Source organism: Rhinatrema bivittatum, chromosome 11, assembly GCF_901001135.1.
Source record: "Rhinatrema bivittatum chromosome 11, aRhiBiv1.1, whole genome shotgun sequence".
Classification (NCBI taxonomy): Eukaryota; Metazoa; Chordata; class Amphibia; order Gymnophiona; family Rhinatrematidae; genus Rhinatrema; species Rhinatrema bivittatum.
The window spans coordinates 50549194-50568477 of NC_042625.1; the positions used below are offsets into that span (position 1 = coordinate 50549194).

Sequence of the window (19284 nt, forward strand, 5' to 3'; positions counted from 1 at the left end):
ACTACGGAGGACTTCGAACCCCCAGATGTTCAATTTGACCGGGCACACAGGGCTCTGCGTGCCCCCCAACCAAACCGCCCCCGCGACATTATTGTCTGCTTCACCTCTTTTCAAATCAAGGAGCGCATCGCGATGGTGGCCAGGGAGAAAAATGAGTGGGTGTGGAAGGAGCAATCCATTGCGATATTTCCTGATCTTTCACAAGCTACGCTACAAAGTAGATATGCCTTTAAAGAAATGGCCGCGTTCCTCCGCACCAAGGCAGTTCGCTATTTATTTATTTATTTATTTATTTTTAATTTTTATATACCGGAATTCCTGTATGCAATACAAATCAGTCCGGTTTACAAGTAACGAAAAGGTTGCCCTGGTCTGGTAGATTAGACTGGGGTTTTTTTACATAGAACATAGAACACTAACAATCAACTATTGAACATTATTACAAGGAACAGTGAAAGTAACAATAGTATTTAACAAACATATAATATTATTATAACATTATTCGTGTTCACGTTTTACAAGGAACTTTGGTAGCGTAAATAGTCTGCAAGTAATCGGTTAAATAATATAATATGAAAGGATGACTTAAATAAATAGATATTGTGAATAATCAAGTCCGTGTATGAAATTGAGTGTCAATGTGTTTGTGACACCTTGCAATGGTTGGATCTGAAAGACAGGAGGAGGTGCCTAGTTTCACTCTGGGAATTGGAATGCTTGCCTGAAGAGCCAGGTTTTTAACCTTTTTTTGAACTCTGGTAGATTGGGTTCGAGTCTTATGTCTGGTGGGAGCGCATTCCATTGATGTGGTCCCGCAGTGGATAGTGCTCTTTTTCTTAACGTTGATTTGGCGGGAACTGCGACTAATGTGCCTTTGTAGGCACTTCTGATGGGTCTGGCCGATGATTGTAGACGAAGTTGGGTTTGTAGAGATATAGGTGCGACGTTATGAATTGTTTTATGGATAATGGTTAAGGTTTTATATATGATTCTCTGTTTGATGGGTAGCCAGTGGAGGTAGCTCAAGGTGGGGGTAATATGGTCTCTTCTATTAGTGTTAGTTAGGATTCTGGCTGCGGCGTTTTGTACCATCTGTAGGGGTTTGATGCTGTTGGAGGGGAGGCCCAGTAAGATTGAGTTGCAGTAATCAAGTTTCGAAAAAATAATGGATTGAAGAACGAGGCGAAAGTCATTGAAGTGAAGGAGTGGCTTTAGCTTCTTTAGGACCTGTAGTTTAAAGAAGCAGTCCTTGGTGGTTGTGTTTATGAATTTTTTAAGGTTAAGTTGATTGTCAAGCCAAGTACCTAAATTCCTGACGTCTGCAGAGAGCTCCATGTTTAAAGATGTGGTTTGTGCCAGACTAGGTGGGTGGTTGTTCGGGTTTTGTGAGATTAGTAGCAGCTCTGTTTTGCTGGAGTTTAGAATCAGGTTTAGGCTGGAGAGTAGTTGTTTAATTGGTTTAAGACAATTCTCCCAGTAGACGAAGGTTTTTTGAATTGATTCTGTGATGGGGATTAGGATCTGGATGTCGTCTGCATAGAGGTAATGAGTAAGCTTGAGTTGAGATAGCAAATGGCAGAGGGGGAGGAGGTAAATGTTGAACAGGGTAGGGGAGAGGGATGAACCTTGTGGTACGCCTTGGTCTGATAGGATGGGGTCAGATTCCTTGTTGTTGATTCTGACCTTGTAAAACCTGTTGGATAGGAACGATTGGAACCAACAGAGGGCTGTGCCTTTGATTCCTATGTTTGATAGTTGTTCTAGGAGATGTGAGTGATTTACCGTGTCGAACGCTGAAGATAGGTCTAGTAGGACCAGTAAGAATGACTGTTTTTTCTCCAGGTTCAAAAGTAAATTATCAGTGAGGGAAAGCAGAAGGGACTCTGTGCTTCGAGATTTGCGAAATCCATATTGTGCCGGGGAAAGAATGTTGTGCTCCTCGAGGTATTCGGAAAGTTGTTTATTTACCGCTTTTTCCATCAGTTTGGAGATCAGGGGCAGGTTTGCTACCGGTGGCTTCACCCCTTCGGTCTCTCATTTACCCACGAGGGAGTTGCTCATAGTTTTGTGACACCGGAGGAGGCCATGCCGTGGTTTGTGGACATGGGTTATGTGGGTCTACAGACACCGCGGAGGAATGCTAGCTCTCTAACGGCCCGAGCGCCTTCATCAGCATGGCAGCGCGTGGGGAAGAGGAGCAGCCGCCTCCGGAGGCAACCGGGGGGCCCCATCTCAAACCAGGGCCCGACCTGATCTTATTTTATGCTTTAGCCAGCAGGGCTCATTATTTTTCAATGCGAGGATAGTTAAACTGTTGAAACATTTGGGACAGAGTGTATTTAAGTCTATGTATCCTATATATGGCGGATGTATGGTTGACTATTGCTATGTGATTATTCTGTGAGGGGGGGGGGAGGGGGGAGGGCACCATTTCTTGTTTTTGTGATATTACCTACTTCCCCTGATTGGGCTGGGTGATAGCTTGCTAGGAGGGTATGGCAGGCGTTCTATTCGGGGACCCTTACAGGATTTGGGTCCACCTGGGGATCATGCCTATTTTTGTTGCTTCAATTGTGGATGTTCATGCGTTACTCCTCCATGCTGCATATTTTTTGCTAATGGTAGGGTTTCCTCTCTCAGAGATCTTCTGTGCTATTCTTGATTTTTCTTCTCAGATGTTTGGGCTAACTTTGATACATAGTCTGATGCTTTATCTTACCATTGCTGGTATTTCCTGTTTCATGGGGGTCATTGGATTTTTTGTGGCCAGTCCCTTGTTTGCTTATGTTTTCTAACATGGCCTGGCTTAAAATTTTGTCCCTTAATGTTAAGGGACTGAACTCCCCTCAGAAGAGAGCCCTTTTTTATAGAGAAGCAGCCTCCTCTGGGCCAGATATCATTTTTGTGCAGGAAACGCACTTAACGCGTAGATATGAGGCCCTCATGAAATCTCCTAAATTCCCCACGCAGTTTTTTTCTGCTGCTAACAAAAATGCTAAGTATGCAGGAGTGGGCATATTTTTTGCATCTCATGTAGTGTTTGAATGTATAAAGGTTGTGGCAGACCCCCAGGGTCGGTATTTGCTGTTGGGAATTAAGATATTTAATCAGGAGTTTACGCTCCTCTCTGTGTATGCCCCAAATAGGGAGCAGGCAGTGTTTTTTAGGCATCTCCAACACATCATTACTCAACATGCGCAGGGATCCCTCATTGTGGGAGGTGACTTTAATGTACCATTGTCCCCGACCCTGGATACGTCAAAGGGGATTACCCACACAGCTAGGGTCCATACCAGAGCCCTCAAGGACTTTTTATTGGAGCATAATCTGGTTGATTCCTGGAGGGCAACTTACCCGCATTCTCGCTCCTACTCTTTTTACTCCACACCGCATGATTCCTATACTCGTATTGATTACATGCTGGTAGATAAAAACTTGTTCCACCGGATCCGTAGCCCTGAAGTTGGGGTAGTGACATGGTCAGACCATGCTCCTGTCTCCCTACAATTTTGTATACCAACCGGAGATCATGGCACCAAATTTTGGCGACTTAATGACTCTCTGCTCCAAGAGTCTCAGTTCCTGCAGTCCACTACGCAGGTGATCCGAGACTTCTTTCTTATTAATGCGGGTTCCGTTCCTTCTCCGGTCACTGTCTGGGATTCCTTTAAATCATATATTAGAGGCCATTTTATCTCCCGCTCTTCCTATGTTAAGAAGAAGAAGGAGGAGGCTTGTTCTCATTTACGGGTCAGAATTGCGAATTTAACTGCCCAGCATAGTAAATCTGGCTCTCAGCGCCTGAGGTCACAGCTTACTCAAACCAGGGAGGAGCTACATAGACTCGAGCTTGATCATATTACACATGCCCTTAACCTCACCCGGCAACTCCATTTTGAGGGAGGCAACAAAGCAGGCAAGATTTTAGCTCACCAGTTGAAAAAACAATCATTTCAAAATCACATTCTTAAAATTAAGAATGCTCAGGGGCAGATTGAAACATCTACCTCGGCTATCACGCGACAATTTTTACACTTTTACCAGCAGTTGTACTCGGCGGAATCCAACATTCAGACTGCTGATATTTGTCATTATCTCCGAGAACTTTCTCTTCCCTGTCTCCATAAAGACATGCACGACAGATTAAATGCGGAAATCACGACCCCTGAGATCCTTGAGGTCATTAAAACTCTCAAGGTGGGCAAGGCCCCGGGCCCCGATGGACTCACTGCCACCTTTTACAAGTCCTTCCGTCAGGTTCTGGCACCACATTTGCAAGGGCACTTCAACTACCTACGTAGTGGGGGAAAGCTGAACCCCGATTCCAATACTGCGGGCATTACTATCATAGCTAAGCCAGGCAGGGACCCTTCCTTGTGCGCCTCCTATCGCCCGATTTCTTTAATTAATTTAGATCTCAAAATCTTGGCAAAGATATTGGCCGATAGGATTAATACCTTTATTACACACATTATCCATCCGGACCAGGCTGGCTTTATCCCCGGCCGTATGGCCAGCGACAATGTTCGCAAAATTATTAATATTATCTGGGGGGCTATGCAGAGCCGGGATGTTCATCATCTTCTCCTGGCCATAGATGCGGAAAAGGCCTTTGACATGGTCCACTGGCCTTTCTTGTTTCAAACCTTACAGGAAATGGGGTTTGGGTCTTCTTTTCATAATTGGATCCAGGCCCTTTATCATAATCCTCTTGCGTGCATAAAAATCAATGGTAGATACACTACACCCTTCCCGGTCCAGAGGGGGACCAGACAAGGATGCCCCTTGTCACCCTTGCTTTTTGCTATTTTTCTCGAACCCTTAGCCATCTCTATCCGCCACAATACCAGGGTACAGGGATTTTCCATACATACCTGCGAGCCTAAGTTGTCGCTTTTTGCTGACGATATCATCTTCACTGTTAGCAATCCTGTGGGTTCCCTCCCGGAGCTCGAGTTGGAGCTGGCCCGCTTTAGTGCTCTTTCGGGATTTAAGATCAATTGGGATAAGTCCGAAATTTTGAATATTACCTGCCCCCCAGCTATAGTAGGTCAACTACAGAACGCTCATGCGTTCAGATGGGCGCCCACCAAACTTAAGTACCTTGGGGTGTATTTGAGTAATAATGTATGTGATTTGTTTCAGCTTAACTATGTTCCCCTTCTCAAGAAAATGGATGCTGACTTGGAGAAATGGAGCTCCTTACCGCTCACGTGGCTTGGCAGGCTTGCTACCATCAAGATGAATCTGCTGCCCCGGTTCCTTTACCTTTTCCAGACACTACCAATTGCACTTAGTCGTGCCACGTTACTGCATTGGCAACGGAAGCTGCTTCGCTTCTTGTGGCGGCATCGTCCTCCGCGGGTGGCTCAGTCTATTCTTTACCAGCCTAAATTGTTGGGCGGCTTGGGCCTTCCTAATTTACAATGGTATTATGTAGCGGCTCAACTCCGGCCCATCATTGACTGGCATTGCTCTGTTACCGTGAAGCCGTGGGTCGCTCTGGAGCAGGCTTGGATTACCCCGGTACCTTTGGCCTCACTCCTTTGGCAACCTACATCTACGTGGCGACCTGCGCTTAAGCTTCCACCCTGCACCAGACACACGTACACCGTTTGGAAGCAATGGAGACCCCGTTTGGTGGGTCGTTATGACTATTTTCTCCTTACTTACTTATTCCATAATACTCAGTTCCCGGCTGGACTTCCTACAAAGGCCTATGATCTTTGGAAAGCTGGAGGTGTCTCTTGCATGTATCATATCACGCAGCAGGGTCGCGTGGTGCCTTTCGACATCCTTCGAGAGCAGTTTCACTTACCTGTCACAGAATTTCTACCCTACATGCAACTCCGTCATTTTTTATTACATGTCCAGTCTAGGGGGTTGATGGCTCCCTCGCGCTCTCTATTTGAGGGATACTGTGTTTCACCTAAAGTCGTTGGAGGCCTCATCTCTAAGATCTACCAGCAACTCTCGCTACGTCCGTTTACCAAACATACTCACATGAAGGCTTGGGAAGCTGATCTACGGCGGTCTCTCTCGGAGGAGGATTGGACTTCTATATTTTCTAAGTTGTCTCGCGGTAATGTGTCCTCTCGAATTATAGAAGCCAATTATAAGATTTTATACCGCTGGTATTTAACTCCGACTCGGCTCCATCACTGCTACCCGCAGGTGGACCAGCATTGTTGGCGGAACTGTCACCAGGATGGGACATTTCTTCACATGTGGTGGACCTGTGTTTTTATTCGCCCTCTTTGGTCCTCCGTTTCCCGGCTATTGTCGTACCTGCTCCGGACTCCCTGTTTGCTCACAATGGAGCAGGCATTGCTATTTTTCTCATGCGACTCCCTGCCTCTACACGCTCAAACTCTTGTGCAACAAGTATGTACAGCGACTAAAATGGAGATCGCCTATCGTTGGAAGAGGTCTCAGCCACCCACGTCCGACGAGCTGCTCAAACGCCTAGATGCGGTATGCCTTCTCTATCGACTTACGGCCCTGAAGCATCATCGTCTTTCTAAATTCAACCAAATCTGGGACCCATATATCTCCTGGAGATCCTTAACGTTTACGACTGTTTAATGCGATATACTGCACAGTTTTTCATTTATCCTCTACATATTTCCCATTTTATTATCCCACGCACAGCTTTTGAGTTGTCCTAGTCAGGAGTGACGCGCTCCGGTTATTGTCCGTCCACAACTATTTGGACTTTGAATGGCATGATGGGGGGGGGGGGGAGGGGATATCTATATAAAGGTTGCTGTTGTTACTTCATTATGTTGTTCTTTCTGGTTGTTACATTCAGTTCTTGATGAGTGTTCTGATGTACTAGAAGTTGTACATGTTTATTCTGTGTATCATGGCAATAAAAAACTACAAATTTAAAAAAAAAAAAAAAATAATAGAAGAAATATCAGAGGGAGACAATATAATTAGGGGAGGGCGGTGGGACTGATGGACACTATTTATTTATAGATGGTTTTTATACCGGTGTTCCTGTATGAAATACAGATCACATCGGTTTACATTGAAACAGAACATAAATTTTGCCTAGAGGCATTACATAGAACAAGGTTACGGAACTTGGAACAGGGTAAACTAGTTCAAAATTAACATTGTAATGTAAACATATTTGCTAACAAGTCTCATTGAGCAGCAAAAACAAAAACATAAAAGCAAAATAGTAAATGTCACATGAGTCCTGCAGCAAGAGATTGGATACAGAGTCGAGTAGTAGTATAGAACCTGGGGTATGCGATGGTGAGGAACTCTTGCTGGCTGTAGGGGAAAAAAGTGCTTATGGTCCTGGAAAAGCTTGTTTAAAGAGCCAGGTTTTAAGTTTCTTTTTGAATGTAGAGTGGCAGATCTCTAGACGGATATCTGGCGGGAGCGTGTTCCATTGAATGGGGCCTGCTGTAGATATGGCACGTTTCTGAAGCGAGGATTTTGTTGAGGGTACATAGAGTGTGCCTTTATATTCTCCTCTGATGGGTCTAGCTGAAGAGTGAGGACATAGTTGGGTGCTTAGGTGGAGTGGGGAGATATTGTGAATTGATTTATGAATTACTGTGAGCACTTTATAAAGAATCCTTTGCTTAATCCTAGGCTGTGCACGAGGACACCAGTGGGACTGATGTATCCCAGGCTTTGCACGAGGACTCCAGTGGGACTGATGGACACCAGGCTGCATGTGAGGACCCCAGTGGGACTGATGTACCCCAAGTTGCGCATGAGGACACCAGTGGGACTGATGGACACCAGGCTGCATGTGAGGACCCCAGTGGGACTTATAGCTACCAGGCTGTGCACGAGGACTCCAGGCTGTGAATGGGGCCAGTGATGTGAGGAATGAGGTCAGAATTTAGGAGACTTAAGAGGAAAAATCAAAGGAAGTGAGAAAAAGGTGAGCTATGAGCTGAGGTTTGAAAAGTAAGAGAGAATGAGAGTGTAAAAGGAGGCAGGGAGGCTGCTCCAGACTTTAGGGATGGAGCGAGACACAGTTCCTGCCCCAGGGGGAGCCGCCTGGCTGGCTGGAGATGGAGCTGAGGGCAGGAAGAGCTGTCAGCACATCCATCAGCCATGAGACAGATGCGAGGCATGGAGCTCTGATCACCGCTGTACCCCAGTGCTGATCCCAGCCCATGTTTGCGCGTTACATCGCAATAAGAGAAAAGAAAAGGTGGAAAAGCTTGGAAAACGTGAAGTCAGCCTGCTCCCGTGCCAGGACAGTCTGTAGTGCCATCTCCTGTCCACCAAAGGGTATCACAGAGAGTGAATCCCTGTGAAAGCTCCCAGGCCACTGTCCTGACACCAAGCACACATTATCTACATTATACATTATACATTATGCACGCTCTATCCACAGCATTATACATTATACACATTATACATTATACATTATACACGCTCTATCCACAGCAGGCCCGTCTCTCTGGAACTCACTACCACCGGACCTCTGCCTTGAACCGTGCCATACTACTTTCAAAGTGAAACTCAAGACTTGGCTTTTCCATCAAGCTTTCCCAGAGAGCTAAAAGCAAGAAAAACAAACTTCCAGCCTTGTCTTACAGCATTACTGTAATGTTCATATTGCGTCAGTTATATGTTTCAAGTTGTTTTCTAAGATGATCTTAGTTGTTTTATAATAGAGTTTACTTTGATTATTATCCGTTCATTATATTCGATATGTTCCATGTAAACCGCCTCCCCGGCGATAGTTATTTCTGTTAAATGTGAACCGGAGTGATATGTATTGTATACAGGAACTTCCGGTATATAAAAACGAAAAATAAATAAATAAATAAATAAAATTATCTTATCTCTGTGTACTGTGCACATCATAGCTGTTTTATTGATACAAAGTGACAGGAGACATTCTAACCTAATAAATGCAGTAAAAATAAAGCTCTAAAACTGAAGCAGATAAAACTGAACACATTTTGAAAACAAGAAAGTAGGCAAAAAAAACTACAGTGAAACATTTCCAATACCAATAAGTGAGACTCCATCCCAGTGAGTGAGATCAGTGATGGGAGGAGTGAGTGAAACTCCATCCCAGTGTGTGAGGTCAGTGATGGGAGAAGATTCCATTCCAATGTGTGAGGTCAGTGATGGGAGGAGTGAAACTCCATCCCAGTGTGTGAGGTCGGTGATAGGAGGAGTGAGTGAAACTCCATCCCAGTGTGTGAGGTCAGTGATGGGAGGAGTGAGAATCTATCCTAGTGTGTGAGGTCAGTAACGTGAGACGTGAGACTCCAACCCAGTGTGTGAGGTCAGTGATGGGAGGAGTGAGTGAGACTCCATTCTAGTGTGTGAGGTCAGTGATGGGAGGAGTGAGTGAAACTCCATCCCAGTGTGTGAGGTCAGTGATGGGAGGAGTGAGTGAAACTCCATCCCTGTGTGTAAGGTCAGTGATGGGAGGAGTGAGACTCTATCCTAGTGTGTGAGGTCAGTGATGGGAGGAGTGAGTGAGACTCCATTGCAGAGTGTGAGGTCAGGGATGGGAGGAGTGAGTGAGACTGCAGCATAGTGTGAGGTCAGTGATGGGAGAAGTAAGACTCCATCGCAGTGTGAGAGGTCAGTGATGGGAGGAGTGAGTGAGACTCCATCCCAATGTGTTAGGTCAATGATGGAAGGAGTAAGTGAGACTCCATCGCAGCGTGTGAGGTCAGTGATGGGAGGAGTGAGTGAGACTCCATTGCAGTGTGTGAGGTCAGTGATGGGAGGAGTGAGTGAGACTCCATCCCAATGTGTTAGGTCAATGATGGAAGGAGTAAGTGAGACTCCATCGCAGTGTGTGAGGTCAGGGATGGGAGGAGTGAGTAAGGCTCCATTGCGGTACATGAGGTCCATGATGGGATATGTGAGTAAGAGTCCTTCAAAGTGTGTGAGGTCAGGGGTAGCAGCTATGACTGAGGTTATTTTCCGATTAGACATCCTTAAAAAGTATGAGTCAAGCAGAATGAACATCGTTCAAGACAATACTATATAGAGACTGAATAGAATGAAATTGTCCTGAATGTCACATGACTAGAGCTCCGTGACAGGTGTTTATGTTGCAGATGTTTGGAGTCTGTCGTTGCAAGCACTTCCTCCTTAACGAAATCTACAGTCCTATGCTCTAGTCTGCACAAGACTGAGCTGCACAGGTGTTATTAGGGCTTTGTTCCTCTTTTCTAGAGATAGTAAATGGTGTAAGCTACAGCACAATAATAATCTGCCGCATCCTCAGCTTGGACCTTTGCAATGGTTAAAATGCAGGTGTTACTGGAGAGGTCTTTGCTAGCAGAGAAGCGACTGGGGACCCCAGAGCCATGGTATTGGCCTGAATCAGAGTAATAAGTCAGCAGGTATCGGGGTGCACTGCCTGGTCTCTGCTGGTACCAGGATACATGGTGTTCAGCGATGTGGTATCCAATCTCCATCCTGCAGGACAGATGGACAGTCTGTCCTGGAGACACCTGCATGATGGCTGGCTGGGTCAGCACAGGCTGTGCGCAGGAGCCTGGAAGAAAAGAGCATGGGTCAACACAGCCAGCATTGGTTCCTCAGTTACCCAGGGAGCCTAGTGGGCTTCAGCACCAGAATTGTTTCGTTTGGTGAAATTACACCTGTAAGATCCATTTGTTAACCTTTTCCATGCTGAGCCTATTCATATGAGTGGTCAATGCTTCTTAAGGAAGGCCCATTCTGAATCTACTGTGCAGTGACATGTATGTAACTCTCAACTACTCATGGAGAAGGCAGTTCCTTAACAGAAGAGTACTCAAATAACTATCCACATCAGTCACATCCAGAGATTTCAGTGGCTTCCCTCTCCTAATCATGCCACTCACCTCCAGAGACGTCAGTGGCATCCCTCTCCCAACCACATCACTCACCTCCACAGTGATTAATGACATCCCCCTCCGAAGCACTGCATTCACTTCCATAGTCAACAATGGTATCTCCCTCCTAACCATGTCTCTCACCTCTATAGCCATCAATAGTATCCCCCTCCTAAGCACGACACTCACCTCCATAGATATCAATGGCATCCCTCTCCTAACCATGTCACTCACCTCTATAGACATCAATGGCACCCCTCTCCTAACCTCATCACTCACCTCCATAGAAATCAATGGCAGTCCTCTCTAACCTCATCACTCACCTCTATAGACATCAATGGCAACCCTCCTAATCCCATCACTCACCTCCATAGAAATCAATGGCATCCCTCTCCTAATCATGTCACTCACCTCTATAGACATCAATGGCACCCCTCTCCTAACCTCATCACTCACCTCCATAGAAATCAATGGCATCCCTCTCCTAACCATGTCATTCACCTCTATAGACATCAATGGCACCCCTCTCCTAACCTCATCACTCACCTCCATAGAAATCAATGGCATCCCTCTCCTAACCATGTCACTCACCTCTATAGACATCAATGGCACCCCTCTCCTAACTTCATCACTCACCTCCAAAGAAATCAATGGCATCCCTCTCCTAATCATGTCATTCACCTCTATAGACATTAATAGCATCCCTCTCCTAATCTCATCACTCACCTCATTACACATCAATGACATCCCTTTCCTACCATGTTTCTCACCTCCATAGTCATTAATGATATCCCCCTCCTAAACACGACACTCACCTCATTAGACCTCAATGGCATCCCTCTCCTCCATAGATATCATTGGCAACCTCTCCTCCATAGACATCATTGGCAACCCTCCTAATCCCATCACTCATTAGACCTCAATGGCATCCCTCTCCTCCATAGACATCATTGGCAACCTCTCCTCCATAGACATCATTGGCAACCCTCCTAATCCCATCACTCATTATTTATTTATTTATTTATAACTTTTTATATACCGAGGTTCAATTAACAAGATTAATTATCACTTCGGTTTACATTACAACCAGCAAAAAATAACAGAGACAAAGTCTTGTTTTACAATGAACAGGGTAGAGGTAACCTGGATTAAAACAATGAACAGGGTAGAAATAACCTGGATAAACATAAAATGGGTGAAGCAAGTATAGATAATTGGGTCTGTATAACTTGGGCGAAAAGCAGGGACATTAAATAGGGGAGGACTATGAAGGCCTCAAGTTGGATAGAGTACTCATGATGCGGATAAGAACCAAGGCTGAAGTGAGTAGTTATGGGAAGGCTCATTAGACCTCAATGGCATCCCTCTCCTCCATAGACATCATTGGCAACCTCTCCTCCATAGACATCATTGGCAACCCTCCTAATCCCATCACTCACTTCCATAGAAAGCAATGGCATCCCTCTCCTAATCATGTCATTCACCTCTATAGACATTAACAGCATCCCTCTTCTAACCTCATCACTCACCTCCATAGACATCATTGGCAACCCTCCTAATCCCTTCACTCACTTCCATAGAAATCAATGGCATCCCTTTCCTAATCATATCATTCACCTCTATAGACATCAATGGCATCCCTCTCCTAATCATGTCATTCACCTCTATAGACAACAATGGCACCCCTCTCTAACCTCATCACTCACCTCTATAGACATCAATGGCATCCCTCTCTAACCTCATCACTCACCTCTATAGATGTCAGCGGTATCCCTCTTCTAACCATGTCACTCACCTCCGTAGACATTAATGGTATCCCATTGGTGTTCATGTTATAATGCATTTTGGAGCTTTCCTTGCTAGCACCATGCAAAGCAAAAGTATGACTCCCAGAATGCATTGCAATGTGATGTCAAAAGCTTGGAAATGGAGCCAGCAAGCACTTACCTGTCAGGAGACCTCCAAGAAGAATGAGAGCCAGAACAGAAGAGGAAAACCCCATCCTTCCAGGATGGGATAAGGAGTCACAGTCCTGCTCTCCTAGACCCTGGGCTTCAGTCTACCCTGGCTGTAACCCTGCACAACGCTGAAATGTGGGGCTCAGGTGATCAGGCATGTAAATGAGATGCTCTGTAGTGTATGACAGAGTGCACCTTTAAGGGTGTGTGCATGATTGTGCAGAGGGATCTTTAATGTATGGTCTCCTCAGCAGGTCAGGGGTGACCAGACTCAGTCACAGATGGATCCTGTTTATCATCTTCAGCAGAGTGAGAACACTGTACCTGACAGCACGGCAAGTACAGCAGACATGAGCACACACAGGGGAGCACAGAAGGGGCTACTATACTGATCCCTCACAGGAGGGGGCAGGGCCGGATTTATATATTGGGGGCCCATATGTATTTGTGGGGGGGTGGCTAAGTTATTAGACAGAAGTACAGGGGTGGTGAAGGGGAGGGGGTGAGGGGCTCCAGATTGGCCCTATTTTCTCTTCTCTCTGGTCCATCCCCTTCCCTCCGAGCTGTGGCAGCACTCCTTTCCAGCTACCCCTTGCACTCTCAAGGCCCTGTCGTGTCCCACTCCTTCCAACCACCCAGGCTCCCTGTTAATATGGAAACCCATGTGAAGGGCAGAGCGCCGCAGGGCCTGGAGAGAGTGATGGGCGGCTATAGGCCCCATCCTGCATTCCCCTTTTTTTTTTTTTTACATCATTTTTTATTGAGATTTTAACAAATGTTCATACAGCCTTGTAAACAGACCATAAATACAAGCCAAGGACAACAAGGGTAACCTAACAATGCTGAGACCCCTGTTATATCCCGACCCCCTCCCTGCTTCCCTTAATCCCAACTCGCCACACCCATAGTAGGAAAGAGAAGTTCAATTATTCTGGAGGTTTCAAAACACAGAAATTTGTGTGTCCATTTTGTAATTTCAGGCTTAATCTACAATGGTAAACTGAGCTCATCGGTCAAATGGTAGAAGAAAGGATTATGCCCTTTTGTTGTACTGGTCGGGCAAACTTTAAAAAAAATATCACCCAGGTCTGCTGGAAGAGTAGCTGCTTTCTCCCAGAACTAACACTGATTCATGTTCTAACAGAAATAAATCTCAAGGATGGAAATTCTCCAGCCCTCTAAGGTTGGACTTACAGAAAGTCTAACAGCATTATGACATCGTTTAACCAAAAGCAACTTAGCAGCTTTCTTACGTGCCGATACAGTAAAAACGCGGGAGAGCGGGCGAGCACCCGCTCTCCTGTGCGCGCGATACAGTATTTTAATTTATTTTAATTAAGGCCGGCGGTAAAAAGAGGCGCTAGGGACACTAGTGCGTCCCTAGCGCCTCTTTTCGGACAGGAGCGGGTTTGACAGCCGACGCTCAATTTTGCCGGCGTCTGTTCTTGAGCCCGCTGACAGCCACGGGTTCGGAAACCGGTCGCTGGCAAAATTGAGCGTCCGGTTTTCAACCCGCAAGCCACAGGCCTATTTCAAATTTTTTTTTTTTACTTTTTTTAACTTTCGGGACCTCCGCCTTAATATCGCCATGATATTAAGTCGGAGGGTGCACAGAAAAGCAGTTTTTACTGCTTTTCTGTGCACTTTCCCGGTGCCCGTTAATGATGTGTGTTAAGAAAAATGCATCAGGAATTAATGTCGCCGTATACTGGTGCAAGTTTTACCAAAATAATTGTATTGCAGCACACTCCCGCAAACAATGCATTAAGGAAGCTTTTGGTTGGGAACATTTAAGACAATTGAAGCTGTATGTTTACCCGCATACAAAGTGTGCTTCCCAGTGAAGTGCATTAGTTGGCGCCTGCTCAGCTTACGCAGTCATATATGCCATCGTCTGACAGATCACATATTAAATCACGTGCCCACACACCAGCCAAAGCTTTAAAAATTATATATGTGGAATTTGTATGGAGGCATTTATGTAACATTCTGATAGAGGCATATTTCTTAGAAAATAAATGCAACAAACGTTGGAAAGGAGTATTTGTCAATCCCTTGTTCATTGCTGCTTGTAACGAGAGATTACAGCTACGCAAGTGCAAACCCAGGACACAGTCATTAGTCCGAAATTGCAAATGTTGACAACAATAATCAAACGTATGGAACTCTTCCATTTGTAGGCTAATAAAGGGTTGTACATTAATACTCCCTTGTGAGTGCAATGAGTAAAATCATTTATATACAGAACCTGGGGGAACCTGAGGGTTACACCAAGCAAGTGGAGACAGAAAGAGTTTTCCCACGAAGGACCCATATGGTTCCTGAGGAAATGCCTTCTCCTTCGGATTGTGTTAGCCATCAGAGAATGTGTGATATAAACTGGTAATTTATTACTATGAACATGCAGCAAATAGAAGAAATATTTGTAGCAATTTATAGTTTACCTTAAGTAAACCAAGGAATTAGTATCTTCCCTGATAAATATTCCTTTAATATCTTTTAAGGACATGCCAAATTATAAAGGCGTATGTCCAAAAAAACCCATACCTCCTTCTTCTTTAACACCATTCCTCTAGAAAACTTCAACCTGGCTAGACTGCTATTCCAGAAAAATTGAGGACAAAATATTAATCAAGAGGCTGTTACACTGATCTATGCCAGGGGAGGGGGCTCTTACTCTAACATATACCAGGGGAGGGGGATCTTACACTGATCTATGCCAGGGGAGGGGGCTCTTACACTGACATATACCAGGGGAGGGGGCTCTTACACTGATCTATGCCAGGGGAGGGGGATCTTACACTGATCTATGCCAGGGGAGGGGCATAGATCAGTGTAAGAGGGGGCTCTTACACTGACATATACCAGGGGAGGGGGCTCTTACACTGATCTATGCCAGGGGAGGGGGCTCTTACACTGACATATACCAGGGGAGGGGCCTCATGCCCTGAGATATACCAGGGGAGGGGGCTCTTACACTGATCTATACCAGGAGAGGGGGCTCTTACACTGACATATACCAGGGGAGGGGGCTCTTACACTGATCTATGCCAGGGGAGGGGGATCTTACACTGATCTATGCCAGGGGAGGGGGCTCTTACACTGACATATACCAGGGGAGGGGGCTCTTACACTGATCTATGCCAGGGGAGGGGGATCTTATACTGATCTATGCCAGAGGAGGGGCATAGATCAGTGTAAGAGGGGGCTCTTACACTGACATATACCAGGGGAGGGGGCTCTTACACTGATCTATGCCAGGGGAGGGGGCTCTTACACTGATCTATACCATGGGAGGGGCTCATCTATGCCAGGAGAGGGGGCTCTTACACTGACATATACCAGGGGAGGGGCCTCATGCACTGAGATATACCAGGAGAGGGGGCTCTTACACTGATCTATGCCAGGGGAGGGGCTCTTACACTGATCTATACCAGGGAAAGGTCTGTAGCTCTGATCTATACCAGGGGAGGGGGCTCTTAACACTGATCTATGCCAGGGGAGGGGCTCTTACTCATCTATGCCAAGGGAGGAGGCTGTTACACAGATCTGTGCCAGGGAAAGGTCTGTAGCTCTGATCTATGCCAGGGGAGGGGGCTATTACATTGATCTCACTAGTATGCAGTATCTGCAGATTATTCAAGCCTGTTGTAATTTATCTCACTCCTAGCACCAGCAGCTCAGCAGTGAGCGAGCTCTGCAGAACCAGGTGTGATTGCCGAGAATGTACTCTACACAGAGCCCAAGGGAGTTATCTCACTGAGGGGATTAGAGCGCCACTTAGTGACTGTTTAGCATCCATCCAACTCTCAGATGTCACCTATGCGAGCAGCCGTGTGAGCTGTACCTTGCTCATGGCTGCTCTGCTCTCGACCCTTCTGTACAACTTTCAGATGAAGGGGTCTTGTGGCCAGGGTAAGGGGAGAGCAGGTCATGTTCGGCACCTCTGACCGCTTTCTGCAGTGGCCCTAACCTCAGCCTTCTCCAAAACATCTCCACTGTGCCCTGTGACATGCAAAACTTATGGAAGTGATCGCACTGCAGTGTCTGAGGCGAGGAAAGAAAGAGGTTCACTAACAATGTGCAAGGTCAGCTGGGCCAGACCAAGGTCCATCGAGCCCAGCATCCTGTCTCTGACAGTGGCCACTCCAGGTCACAAGTCCCTTCCAGATCCCTAAAGTAGATCTGTTTCCTGTTACTCATGCTTTAGTCTCTCTGGAAAGTAATGGTTTATGGACTTTTCCTCCAGAAACTTCAGCAAATCTCTTTTAAACCCCACTTTATGCTTGTGGCCTTGACCACGTCCTCTGGCAACAGATTCCACAGCTTGATAAGTCTGCTGAGTAAAAAAATACTTTCTATGATCTGTTTTAATCTGTTGGTAGTTAGTTTCATAGAGTCCCCTTGTTTTAGTATTTCAAAGGTTAAATAACTGTCCCCTCTTTATCGGTTCCACTCCACTTGTGATTTTATAAACTCCCCTCTTGGCTGTCTCTTCCATCATAGGAGAGATGTTCCTTCCCCTTTATCATTTCTATCACCTCCTCTGCATCTTTTCTAGCTCTGCTATGCCTGACCTGAGATGGAGTGATCGGAACTGCATACAGTCCTCCAGATGCAGTCGCATGGCTTGCTGCATAAGCAATGTGATATTCTCTATTTTATTCTCCATTCCCTTCCTAATAATCCTGAGCTTTCTGTTTCCTTTTTTAACTGAGGGAGCACACAGAGCTGAAAATTTCAGTGTATTATCCACAAGGGCAGAAACATATAAGAGAGGCTGCCAACCACTCAGGAGAAAAATGACGACGTGAGCAATGGGCAAAAAATGAGAAATGTAAAAACCAAATGAAATGATTTAAATGAAAAATGAGCAAAGAAATGTCCCAGAATTCTTTCTTCAGTGGTAGATTTTTTAAATGGTTTTATTACTTAACTTTTAAAACATGTTTTTTGTACTTTTTAGTGCAACTTCTATTTCTATTTTTGCATTGGTCTTATTTCTTATTTATTTATGTATTCTGTTTGATGATTTGATTCCTTTAGCTCTGTGGTTTTATTTATTTATTCTGTTTGATGTTTTGATTCCTTTATCTCATGGGGTGATCAATTGCTTGGCTAAACTGTTTTTGTAGAGTTATGTATTTGATTTGATTTACCTTGTTGTCATTTAAGTTTGTTATTCTTTAGATTAGTTTCTGTGCTGTTAGTTTTATTTCTTCTTTTATTTTGTTAGGGTTAAGCTTTGCTAGTCAATCCTCATTTTAAATGTACATCATTTGATTTACAGAAAAATGATAAGTCAATTTAATAATAAGCTAAATTACACTTAAGATGATTTTTTTTACAATAGACTACATGAATGGATCTTTTTTACCTTTAGTTTTTCAGTGCTCATACAGGATTCCTTCTATGCTTATTTCACCAGATCACATCCCATGTCTTTGAGCCAGGAGATGAGGAATGCGGGAGCATTCAGGAACTCTGAGTAATTTGCATTCTACCCAAAGGATCTTACTCTAATCACGAAGAAATAAACTTGCCAGATGAAACCAGAGTGCGCAAGCCACACCCTGCACTCTATTTGGTCTACCCAGGGACTGAGGGACTTTCCTTCCAGAAGGAATGGATATTTAATTGAAGTTGAATTGTTGCATTGTTCTCATTCTTACAAGGAAGGACTTTGAAATAGAGAAACATTTTCTTGTTTTCTCTCTGTTCTATGTGTACACTTTGTTTATTTCTTAATGAACACAGGAAAGTTTTGACATCTTGTTGGTTCCACTAAGTTAGAGATCTTTTTTTGGACCATTGGCCAGCAGCATAAAAGACATTGTTACTCAAGGAAGAAGGTACATAAGCTTCCACCAACAAGAGGACCTGGCCTATGAAGAGGCCTAGAAGACAAGAAGACATGGAAACCTAGAAATGACGGCAGAAAAGGACCAAATGGTCCATCCAGTCTGCCCAGCAAGCTTATGGTATTATCTGCTGCACCATGCATTTTGATGTTGAAAGAGATTTAACCTGCCATCCAGGGTAAAAAGAAAAACACAATATTATCAGAGATTTACCCCGCCCCCCCCCCCAATACTGAGTGTGCCCCACATTTGAATATGGTGAAGGGCAGGCAGGGCCTGGACAATCAACCACAATGGCCTGACGTCCTATGAAGGCCTTTACCTGTTTCCTTGGTGACTGTTGCCATAGGGAAGCAGTTTTGGAGCACAAAGGGTAGTGGTTTGGCTTCTTTTCTTGCCTAAGGGGGCTCTGGATTTTCAGTGTTTAATGATACCATGGAAACAGGAGTGTAATGGCGTCCGCACAGTGTGCCCTGCCAGCCAGACCTCAGCATGAGAAGGGGAAAGTGGGGGAAACTTTCACCAAGTGAAATCCTTTAGCCTTGTGCTTAGTGCAAGACAGAGGAACTATATAGGGTCTGCCCCCAGGCACTGTCCATTCCCCTCACCAGATGCTGCCCTCCACCCAGATAA

General features: G+C 45.1%; 1 protein-coding gene across 1 annotated transcript; it reads right to left on the reverse strand.

Moving 5' to 3' along the window:
- Positions 1-8843: 8843 nt before the first annotated feature.
- VPREB3 (V-set pre-B cell surrogate light chain 3) lies at positions 8844-12878 on the reverse strand. Its single transcript, XM_029571030.1, has 2 exons — positions 12780-12878; positions 8844-10510 (listed from the first exon to the last, which is right to left on the reverse strand). Exons 1-2 carry the CDS (start codon positions 12832-12834, stop codon positions 10182-10184), a joined length of 384 nt encoding a protein of 127 aa, XP_029426890.1. The 5' UTR covers positions 12835-12878; the 3' UTR covers positions 8844-10181.
- Positions 12879-19284: the final 6406 nt, after the last annotated feature.